At 55.9% G+C, this 10,749-nt stretch overlaps 3 protein-coding genes across 3 annotated transcripts in view; 2 read left to right on the top strand and 1 right to left on the bottom strand.

Annotated features, from left to right (window-relative positions):
- Nucleotides 1-564: 564 nt before the first annotated feature.
- On the top strand, nucleotides 565-1,335 carry GUITHDRAFT_76858 (hypothetical protein; the record flags this gene model as incomplete). Its single annotated transcript, XM_005825855.1, has 1 exon — nucleotides 565-1,335. The coding sequence occupies one exon, from the start codon at nucleotides 565-567 to the stop codon at nucleotides 1,333-1,335; it is 771 nt and encodes a 256-aa protein (XP_005825912.1).
- Nucleotides 1,336-4,781: 3,446 nt separating this feature from the next.
- GUITHDRAFT_115036 (hypothetical protein) lies at nucleotides 4,782-7,457 on the bottom strand (the record flags this gene model as incomplete). The annotated part of the gene is made up of 15 exons (XM_005825854.1): nucleotides 4,782-4,841; nucleotides 5,038-5,104; nucleotides 5,202-5,287; nucleotides 5,334-5,357; nucleotides 5,505-5,564; nucleotides 5,645-5,713; nucleotides 5,767-5,817; nucleotides 5,866-5,945; nucleotides 6,025-6,086; nucleotides 6,138-6,206; nucleotides 6,254-6,297; nucleotides 6,344-6,403; nucleotides 6,457-7,182; nucleotides 7,237-7,368; nucleotides 7,416-7,457. The coding sequence occupies 15 exons, from the start codon at nucleotides 7,455-7,457 to the stop codon at nucleotides 4,782-4,784; spliced, it is 1,632 nt and encodes a 543-aa protein (XP_005825911.1).
- Nucleotides 7,458-9,915: 2,458 nt separating this feature from the next.
- Nucleotides 9,916-10,749, top strand: part of GUITHDRAFT_115035 (hypothetical protein) — a gene marked incomplete at both ends in the record, with an annotated part of 3,431 nt that continues 2,597 nt past the window's right edge. Inside the window, 2 exons of the mRNA XM_005825853.1 lie at nucleotides 9,916-10,099; nucleotides 10,162-10,477. Coding sequence (XP_005825910.1) covers nucleotides 9,916-10,099; nucleotides 10,162-10,477 — 500 coding nt within the window. The remainder of the gene's footprint in view (nucleotides 10,100-10,161; nucleotides 10,478-10,749) is intronic.

Genomic DNA, 10,749 nt, shown 5'->3' with positions numbered 1-10,749 from the left:
TTCAGACGAATCCCTTTCCACCAACCGGAGGCTCGGTTAATCTCCAAGAAGTACTTCCCTAGTTTGGACCGCCCGGGAGATCCTTCCCCAACTTATGCGGGGAGCCAGGTCTCTGAAGATTTTGACTGGATTGTGTGACAGCACGTAGGTCGGGGCGAGAGCTAGAGAGGGTGAGAGAGAGAGAGAGAGAGAGAGAGAGAGAGAGAGAGAGAGAGAGAGAGAGAGAGAGAGAGGAGGGGGGAGGGAGAGGAGGAGGAGGACAGGAGGGAGAGGAGGAGGAGGACAGGAGGGAGAGGAGGAGGAAGAGAGGGATGTGAGGGGGAGAGGACTACCGTAGCAGGTGGGGAGAGCATTGGGGGTTGCGAGGGGAAGGGCGAGGAACGTCTGGAAGGACATGGAGGAGGGGACGATAGAGGGCGGGGAGAAGTGCAGGGAGGCTGGTAATGGATGTTTGAAGAGGAGGATAAGACTCTGCTGTTGCTGCCTGCTCCTGACTGATATGCATACAGCGACATATGTCATCTGCAAACTAGCCCGGAGCAGGTCAGGGAGAGCAGGCGCAGAATGTCGACAGGAGAAGGGGAGAGGAAGAGGAGGTGCTTGTATGAAGTCCTCGGAGTGGAGAAGGATGCTACTGCTGACGACCTCAAGCTCGCATACCGCAAGGCGGCGCTGAAATGGCATCCTGACAAGAACGCAGATAATGTGGAGGAGGCGACGGAGATTTTCAAGGAGATCACAAACGCGTACACTGTGCTGTCCGACCCCAACGAGAGAGCGTGGTACGATAGTCACCGAGAGCAGATTCTGCGGGGAGGGGACGGGACGGAGGAGGAGGGAGACTGCGGTATCGACCTGTTCCAATTCTTCAGCTCAACGTGCTACAAGGGATACGGGGACGAGGAGGACGGTTTCTTCAGCGTGTACCGCAAGGTCTTCGAGCAGATCGACGAGTTGGAGGAGGGGGAGGAGGAGGTTGGGACGTATCACGACGCGCCCCCGTCGTTTGGGGAGAGCAAGACGCCATGGTTGCAGGGGCCGGCGAAGTTTTACAGCTACTTCGAAAACTTCTCGACGAGGAGGAGCTTTTCATGGTGCGACAAGTACAACCCGAACGACGCACCCAACAGGCAGATCAAGAGAGCGATAGAGAAGGAGAACAAGAAAGCGAGGGGGGCAGGGCAGCGAGCGTTCAACGATACAGTGAGGAGGCTGGCGACGTGGGTGAAGAAGCGAGATCCGAGGCAGGTGGTGCATCAGAAGCAGATGGCGGAAGAGGTGAGGAGGAGGAGGAGGAGGAGGAGGAGGAGGAGGAGGAGATACAATGGTTTGTGATGATGGTGGTAACATTGACGATGGTGATGGTGATGGTGATGGTTGTTGTTGTTGTGGTGGTGGTGGTGATAATGATTCCAACTTCTCGACCCATTTCTCCCTCCCCCCCCTTCCCTTTCTTCTCCCTGCAGGCCATTGCTCCACCAACTCTGCCCTTACCGAAGTTCACAGGCAGCTGCGAGGGAAGAGCAGCAGAAAAAGAAGGAGGCAGAGATCAAGAGGCTCAGGATGGAGGTGAGAGGAGGAGGAGGAGGAGGAGGAGGAGGAGGAGGAGGAGGAGGAGGAGGAGGAGGAGGAGGAGGAGAAAGGGGTAGGAGGAGATTCTCCCGGCTTCTCGTCACCTTCATGTCAGGCTAAAGCGAAGGAGGCGGATCAAGACATTGAGGTGAAGGAAAACTGATGGCGACCTACATTAACTGCCTCCTCTTCCTCTTCCTCTTCCGCTTCCTCTTCCTCGTCCGCTTCCACTTCGTCGTCCTCGTCCTCGTCCTCGTCCACGTCCTCTCCTCGACCTCGGCCTCCTCATTCTTCTTATCCACATGTTCCTTGCACTCCCCGTCGTAGCTGCTGCTTCCCCCCCACCTCCAATCTTTCCACCCTTCGTCTTGTTGCTCCTCTGCTCTGCTCTGCTCTGCTCTGCTCTGCTCTGCTCTGCTCTGCTCTGCTCTGCTCTGCTCTGCTCTGCTCTGCTCTGCTCTGCTCTGCTCTGCTCTGCTCTGCTCTGCTCTGTCCTGTCCTGTCCTGTCCTGTCCTGTCCTGTCCTGTCCTGTCCTGTCCTGTCCTGTCCTGTCCTGTCCTCTGACTTGTCTCCTCCTCTTCGTCTCTCAGGTCGACGAGAGGCTTGACGACATGTACCTCCTCCTGTCCTCCCTGCTCGACATTGAGATGTTGCAGGTATGCGGAGATGGAGATGATGCAGCAGATGCGAGGAAAGCGAGGAAAGAAACTCCGCGAACAAGTGAGAACTTGCTGCTTCTGCTGCTACTGATCGTCAACCTGCTGCTGCTGCTGCTGCCGCCGCCGCCGCCGCTGCTGCTGCTGCTGCTGCTCCTCCTCCTCCTCCTCCTCCTTCCCCAGCTGAAAGCAGTCAGCTCCTTGCTGACTCTTTGCCACTCTCCAGCTCCTTGCGATGGATAAAGCTGCAGCAAAGGTGAACAGCTAAATTCTATTTCCCGCTCCTCCTCCACCACCTCGGCCTTACTGCCGCCCCCCCCCCCCTCCTCGTCCTCGTCCTCGTCCTCGTCCTCCTCTGACCCCCTCTGCTTTCTCCCTTTCCCTCCCTGGTTTCTTGTCTCCCTGCGCCTCTCCTCCTCTCAACCTTCAGTGGCAGAGATCGCAGCAAGACGACGAATCGGAGGAGGCTTCAGCAGAAGGCGAGGAGGACGAAGAAGATCAAGATGCCACGGTTCTTCTTGCTCCTGCTCCTGCTCCTGCTCCTGCTCCTGCTCCTGCTCCTGCTCCTGCTCCTGCTCCTGCTCCTGCTCCTGCTCCTGCTCCTGCTCCTGCTCCTGCTCCTGCTCCTGATCCTGCTCCTGTCCCTTTGCCAATCTCTTCCTTCTCGCACGAAATCTCTTCATAGGCTCACGGAGCACACAGGAGGATGAGAACGATGAGGAAGGAGTGGAGGACGAGGACGAGGAGAAGGGCGAGGATGAAGAGGAGGAGAAAGCAGAGGAGGAGGAGGAGGAGGAGGAGGAGGAGGAAGAAATCTCTGTCCTAGAACAAATGAAGAGATCTCGAGCCAAGAAGCAGCAAAAGAAGGTATCCTCCTACTGCTCCTGCTGCTGCTCCCGCTGCTGGATCCTGGTTCTGACCCGCAGCAGGCCAAGAAGAAGACCATGGCGTTCGGACTTCCTCCATCAGATGATGATGAGGAGGAGGTGAAGGCGAAGGAGGTGGACAAGGGAGGCAACGAGGAGGAGGAGGAGGAGGAGGAGGATGACGATGAGGCGTCACTACTGGAGCAAATGAAGAGGTCTCGAGCCAAGAAGCAGCAAAAGAAGGTATCCTCCTACTCCTCAACTCCTCTCCTCTCCTCTACGTTGCTGTTGCTGCTGCTGCTGCTGCTGCTGCTGCTGCTGTTCCGTCATGTCTCTGCTGCTGCTGCTGCTGCTGCTGCTCTGCCTCGTTCTCCTCCTCCTCCGTTTTGCGAACTTTCTTGTTCTCGACTTCTTCCGCATCCTGGTTCTGACCCGCAGCAGGCCAAGAAGAAGACCATGGCATTCGGACTACCTCCATCGGATGACGATGATGATGAAAAGGAGGACAAGGCGAAGGAGGAGGACAAGGGGGGCAACGAGGAGGAGGAGGAGGAGGAGGAGGAAGGAGGAGGGAAGCGCAAGGGAAAGAAAGGTCCCTCACGGTCGGCGGGCAAAGCTGCTCCAGTCGTAGCAGAGGAGGAAGAGGAGGACGAGGAGACGGCCGAGATGATCGCTCAGCTCGAGGGGATGGGGTTTGCCCGCAAAGCTTGCCGCTGGGCACTGAAGCATACAGGTGGAGGCGGAGAGAAGGGAGGGAGAAGGGAGGGGAGGGGGAAGGGGGGAGGAGAGGAGAGGGAGAGAGGAGGAGAGGGAAGTTGGGAGGGGGGAGGATAGAGTGGGGAGAAGGAGCTGGTGGAGGAGGGAGGACGGGGAATAGAGGAGGGAAAACCGAGGAGGGAGGACGGAGGAGGGAAGAGGGAGCCTGACTGATGGAAACACTTCAGGCGGCGACTTTGACGCTGCTCTGGGTTACCTGGCGGGAGGAGAGACGGGAGAGGAGGAGGAGAGCAGGACGACGAAGCGCGAGGAGGAGCCGAAGAAGCTCAAGGGGAAGAAGGCGAAAGAGGCGCGAGCAGCTGCCAAGAGCAGCAGCAGCGAGTCCCACGTCTGCAACGTGTGCAAGGAAGAGTTTCCCTCCCGAACCAAGGTAACGATCCACAGACGATCTCCTGCTCCTGCCTTGCTGCTCCTGCTCTTGTCCTACTGCTGGATTCTCCCCCCTTCAGCTCCATTGTTCTGTCTTCTAGTCGTCCCGCCTTCCTCTCTCTGCCTTCTCCTGCTTCCTCCCCCCCTCCCTTCCCGTCGCTTCTGATTGCCGGCAGCTTTTCTCTCATATCAAGGAGACTGGCCATGCGCTCTACGACCCCAGCAACCCTGCCTCCCTCCCCAAGGTGAGCGAGTCAGAGGCAGAGGAGGAGGAGATTGTGATACTGTGCAGACGATGAAGGGAGGCAAGAAGGGGAAAGGCAAGTGAAGAAAACCATCGTCAAGGGGGAGATCAGGAGGGTTGCAAGAGCTCAAGGACGAGTGAGAGCAATCAAGGAGAGTTCGAGGAAAGAAGGGAGAGGAGGAGAGAGAAGGGAAAGAAGTGTTGAAGGACGAGGACGAGTGAAGAGAGAAGGAGGCTGGGATAGGAGAGAACTGGGATAACTGTACAGCATGAAAGAATAGACTCTTGTCCTAAGCTCAAGCTCGGACGGAAGATGCTTGGTTGTGAGTCAACTGACGGTCGATGTTGTTGAGAATCTGAAGCCCGACCGTCAACAAGAAATCTTCCCTCCTCTCCTCTCCTCTCCCTTCCTCTCTCAACTCCTCCCCTCCCCTCCCCTCCCCTCCCCTCCTCTCTCCTCCTCCCCTGTGCATGTCCGCCGCCCTTCTCCATTTCCCCCTCCCTCCCGTCGCCCTTCCCTCCACTCCTCCGACATTCGCTCCTTTGTTTCACCTGTTTCGCGTTCGCCAGTCCTTCTTCTATAGAGTCTGCGATCCCCTCCTTGGCGCTCTTGGTTGCGCTGCTGCTGCATCCGGTCAGTCTCGTCCTCGTCCTCGTCCTTGTCCTCGTCCCTCCCTCCCTCCCTCCCTCCCTCCCTCCCTCTTTCCTCCTCCAACCTTGGGGGGCTGCCCATAGCTTGCAAGTTGTTCATCGACTCGCTGCGGGTGATGAGAACGTCCTTGGTCTCCTCGAGCGTCGTCACCTGCAAGGAGGGTCAAGGAAGATGCTGAGGGTTGAAGAATCCGCACAGTCTCTTCCATCTTCTTCATGCGCTGCACAATCCAAGTCAAAACCAGGAGGACAAGGAGTACGGGGAGCAGAGGATGGTCGAGAGGAGGGAGAGAAGGAAGGAGAGGACAGAAGTGAAGAAAATCAGGAGCAAGGAATTAAGAGGAAGAGGGAGGGGGAGGAGGCCAGACCTGCAGCAGCTCCTCCACAAACTTCATCTGCTCCATGATCTCCTCATTCACTCTCCTCTCCTGCACCAGCAGCCTCAGCCTCGGCCATGTGCACGGCACGCAGGACTTGCCTCCTCTAGCTCCGTGTTCAGAGCGTCCACCGACGCCTCCGCAGCACGGGCCCTCTCCCTCAGCGACTCGCACTCATCCTCCAGCTCCGCCACCCTCGCCTACCACCAGTACCGTCACCCAGCTGAAGTCTTCAGCTGCCTGCCATCCTCACCTCCCACTGCCGCACTTGGTCAATGCTGACCACCTGCATACCTGCTGGGATCTGTCGTACACGTCATGAGGGAGGGAAAGGTCGGCTAATCATGAGGACCTGAGGAGGAGGAGTAGTGGCGAGAGCCGTGCTGGGCGTGCGCGGCCTCTCCTTGCCGTCACGAACGTACGTGCAGACCCCTGCGACAGCACACGGATCAGCCATCAGCTGATAGTGCTGCTGCTGCTGCTCCTCCTCCCCCTCCCCCCCTCCTCGTACTTTGCAGGCAGTTGAAGGATCCATCGTCGACGTACGTGTGCATGTTGATGCTGAGGACTCCGCTGCAGGAGCGAAGGAGTGAGCGAAGGGAAGACAGCAGCATCCAGTCTCACCCTGGTTTCTTGCTCTCCTGCATCAGGACCCTGTCTGCGATCGCATCCTCCCAGCGAGACTGCCCGTTGCTGGCGGAGATGATAAGGGCCACATAAGAGCACAAACACAATCTTACGAGTCCTTGACGACGTACTTGTAGCGGATGTTCTCCTTCTGAGTCTACGGCTCAAGGTCAGATCGGCTCCTCCACCACCAGTGACTCCACCGCGGAGACGGGGACTTGGATGGTGCCGCTCCAATGGGGATAGTCATCCTTGTTGGTTTTCTGCATGAGCAAAGTGAGCAAAAAATTATGGGATGGCTCGGTTTCCGACACACCAGCATGACGGCCTTCACCGGGTCCCATCCTCCGATTGACGGGTGACCTCCGCACACGAACACGCTCTCCCCAGGGTTCGTCGTGCACTTGACGCGCAGGTGCAGCGTCGCCGACTCTTGATTCATCGGAGCCTCCGGCTCATACAAGGCGATGGCAGCTGGGGGAGAGGGGGCCCTGGCTTCCACCACAGCAGCATCCACTCCCGAGATTCGCTCTCCCTTCTCCCCGAAGGCGCTCTCAGCAGTAGCCTTGGAGGACACAGGGACCTTGATCTTCCTGTTCTCCCCCTTCTCCCATACTAGTTCTCCACCGCTCTTTTGGATCACAAACTTGTACTCGAGCGAGAAGCCCGGGCGCAACGTAATCGCCACGTTCCAGTACGGGAAACTCCCCGAGTTCGTGCTCAGCTTTGCCGCGCGCTGCGGCTTCCATTCGCCCAGCTCTGGAACGTTTCCGACGACGAGGACCGTGTCGCCGGGTTGGGTTATATCATTCTTGAGCCGGAAGGTCAGAGCGCACTGTTGAGGAGGAGCCCTCGGCTGCTCCTGCGGCTGCTCGCTCCACTGCGGCTGATAGTTCTGCACAGGTTTAGGCTGGTTGGCCTTGTTCCCATTCAAGGATGGCAGGTCAGTCCTTGAAGCAGATTTCAACACAGCCGGGCTGATGTTCTCCTGAGACAACTCCCTTGCGACGCTCGTGAGCTGATCTATGTTCCTGATCGCTGCCTGTACGTGACGGTCGGGTCAGACTTGCCGTCTGTACCATCCTACCGAACTCACCTGCAGCAGCTTGTCCGTGCTATCATCGTACCCTGCTCTTGGCTTGTCACCATTGCGTTTCATGGTAGAATCCGGTTTGTCGTCTCCTCCCATCCAAAGGACTCTCATGGTGCTTGTGTTCGCGACCATAGTCTGAAATCGACATGAGAAACTCATGGCGAAAACGGTAGAGATCGAACCGCAATAAGCGCAACCAGAAGGCATATCCTGGGGTTGGGCATCGTGATCTGTCTAAGTTGGGATACTAAATGGTTGGGTGGCTAATATTGGCGGGGGAGCCTTAAGAGTAGAGATCTGCTGCAAAATATCAGAACGACACCAAGCATCATTCAAAACCTCAACAGGTTCCAAGGTTGGGGCAAGCGTGTCACATGATTTCTAGCCTCACAGTTTTGTGTGGACAATATTGCTCCGTCGGTAAATCACTAGCATGCAGCTTAGACACCTCATATATGCATCTGTGTGCTATGCCTCTATCATTCATCTCATCACACAGGTGCTCATCACACAGATGCTGTCTGCAGAAATATGCATGTTACCAGCAGCATACTCACAACTACTCTCTTGGTCTTGATAACAAAGTATCTATCTTCTGCCATTCCTGCCTCTGGATGTTTTCATCTTCCTGTGGGATGGCCACGTGTCTGATGACTTCTTCTAAACTCATCTCAACATGAAATCGCGTATGAATGAGGCAGGATGAATAACAAGAAAGCTTCTGCTGTGAACACAATCTAAAGTCGAACGAGCTCTTACCCCTCAATCACACCTAGAGGCATCCCAAGGCATTCCAGCGTCTATCTAAGCGCAAGAGCTTTCTTTTCGTCCTGACCGTTCGATTTTTTATCGAACAAGTTTGAGATCTTTTGATTGCGCATTGCTCCTCATCCACCTTTCCTCTTATACTTTCACCCTCCCCTTACGCCTTCATAGGTGTCCCACTGCCCTTAGTCTCTTTGCTGCCTCCTGTTTGCTGATCTACTTTCTGCTCTGTCCTCTCATTCAATCCTCTCTGTACTTTGCATGAGAAATTTCGCAAGATAATGATCCCCTGCAGCTGTGATGTGCTCATCCTCCTCGTGCTTCTCCTCTCGCTCTACCAAAGCCCTTCCTGCATTGCGGGGGCTGCCGGGGCAGGAGGTCTGTGCTTGATGGGGGTGGGGGTAATACTTGTGGTAAAGGGTGGCCTGAATTGAGGGGGTAGTCATAGGAATGAATAGGGGTGTTTTCAGAATTATGGGGTAGTGTGCACCACCCCTCCTTTGTTGGAATCTTCGCATAGCCCTACCCCCACCCCTCTACAGCCTCGTCGGCCGGACCCCCAAATTCATTAACCTTACCCCCTTTTCCTCAGCATGACTACCCGTGTTTTAAGTCTAGAGTACCCCCCACCTCCCTTCCTCACCAGGAGGCGTATTCTCTAGGACCTCTTGGGCCTACCTTCTGCTATCGGTACCCACCCACATCAAAATACCACCCTACCCTATGTCTCCACCCAGGGACGCCGATCGGGGGTCCGCTCAGCTATTACAGAGGGTACAATTGAGTGGGGTAGGGGGGGAAGATCGAAGGGTACAGATTTCAGGTTTGATTTTCAAATTTCAAAATCTTGGAATGATATTTTCAAAAAATTCCCACAAAGAAACTCTTTTTACAACCTCATACAGCCCGCAATTTTTTTTTGGGATAAAATTACCCCTACTTACCCTACCCCACCATCCAAATTTCCCAAGTGAGTACCCCACCATTTCAATTGAAATCGATGGACCTAACTACCCCTAGTTCCTAATACCACCCCTTTCTCTATGAAATGTACCCTTGTCAACAACCACCCTACCATCAAAATGTAGGTTGTGTCACAGATAAATGTACCGGTTCTCTTGTACCATCCTGAAAGCACAACACTAGGGGTGGGTAGATGGGTTGCAACGACCCTTTATTTACAGTTGTCATGTACAGAATGGAATGGGGTAGAACTTATCATGTAGGGTAGGGGTAGTGACCCACCTTGCTATTTCCGGTAATTATTGAGTGTAAATGGGGGTGATAATGAAAAATTACGTGCGGACATGTCGAAGGGGTGGGTGATTGTTCGGCGTCCGTATAAACAGGGAGAGGGTCAAGAAGAGACAAAGCGGAAGTGAGTTGAGTAAAAAGAATTTCAGTGCTGGACCGGGTGTCAACTCGACCGGGCCGGTCTCCGGGCCCGGCCCGATCGGCCTTGGACGACCGGGTGGACTGAAACTGAGAAGATGAAGAGGAGAGGAGGGGAGAGGAGGGGAGAGGAGGGGAGAGGAGGGGAGAGGAGAGGAGAGGAGGGGAGAGGAGAGGAGAGGAGAGGAGAGGAGAGGAGAGGAGGGAGAGGAGAGGAGAGGAGAGGAGAGGAGAGGAGAGGAGAGGAGAGGAGAGGAGAGGAGAGGAGAGGAGAGGAGAGGAGAGGAGAGGAGAGGAGGGAACGGGATAGGATGGGACAGGTTGAGACAGGAGTGAAGGGAAGAGGGAAGATGAAGTCGAAGGAGGAAACTGTCGAAGGTAAAGAGATCTGCTCCTGTCTGATGATTTACAGATTCTGCATTTGAGCTGACCGGCGGTCTCGTCCATGCATGAAGGGCCGGGCCCGGGGATGGAGGAGGAGGTTGTGTTGTTTGAGGAGGAGCTGGATGTTTGAGTGAATGGGTGATGAAGGTCCGAGATAGGAGCGAATCCTTGCTGTCAGAGGGCTGGGACTTCGAGGAGGAAGAATCGATTCGTGCGGAAAGTAAGCTGAGGGACACAGTCTGTGGTAGCCCAGTGACGCCCGTGGAAGGTACAAGTGGAGTAGGCGATGCCAAGGCAGGACCGTCGAAGAGTACCACAGGAGAAGGTAGGGGTATGACATGCTCGAGTGGTTTCGGTGGTGTTTTGGAGTAATGACGGGAGAAACAGGCGAAGTGTTGGAGACAAATGTGCCGAGCAGCAGCAACCATGTTGCAGCAGTGAACGGGAATGAGGAAGCGCTTTCATCGAAGGAGAGCATGCGTGGCGACGGCGTTGTTGAGAGCCAGGAGCTACCGCACGTGGACGAGGTGACTACGATTGGAGTTCAGGGGAGCGAAGCAGGAGACTCACGCCTGGAGCGTAATAGATGGGAAGGGACTGAGCAGATGAAATCGACAGAGGAGAGAATGCAGGAGGAGGAGGAGGAGGAGTTCGGGGCTTTCGACAGCCACGTGGAGGGGGAGGAGAAGCATGACGAGGACGGGTTTGGAGCTTTCGAGACCCATGCGGAGGATGGGGGGGATCAGGCGACCGTCACGACAGCGCTGCTACAGGAGGAGGGGGCAGGGAGGGAAGGAGAAGGGAAGGAGCATGAGGATGGGGGCTTCGGAGCTTTCGAGAGCCACGAGGAGGAGGAGGAGCAAGAGACCGTCACGGCGTCGCCGCTGCTGGAGGAGGAGGAGGATGAGGATGGGGGCTTCGGAGCTTTCGAGAGCCACGAGGAGGGGGAGGAGCAGGAGACAACGATCACGGCGG

The sequence above is a fragment of the Guillardia theta genome (assembly GCF_000315625.1).
Source record: "Guillardia theta CCMP2712 unplaced genomic scaffold GUITHscaffold_80, whole genome shotgun sequence".
In the NCBI taxonomy this organism is placed as follows: domain Eukaryota; class Cryptophyceae; order Pyrenomonadales; family Geminigeraceae; genus Guillardia; species Guillardia theta.
Note: the sequence above shows the minus strand (reverse complement) of the source record. Positions and strands in the feature narration are given on the sequence as shown.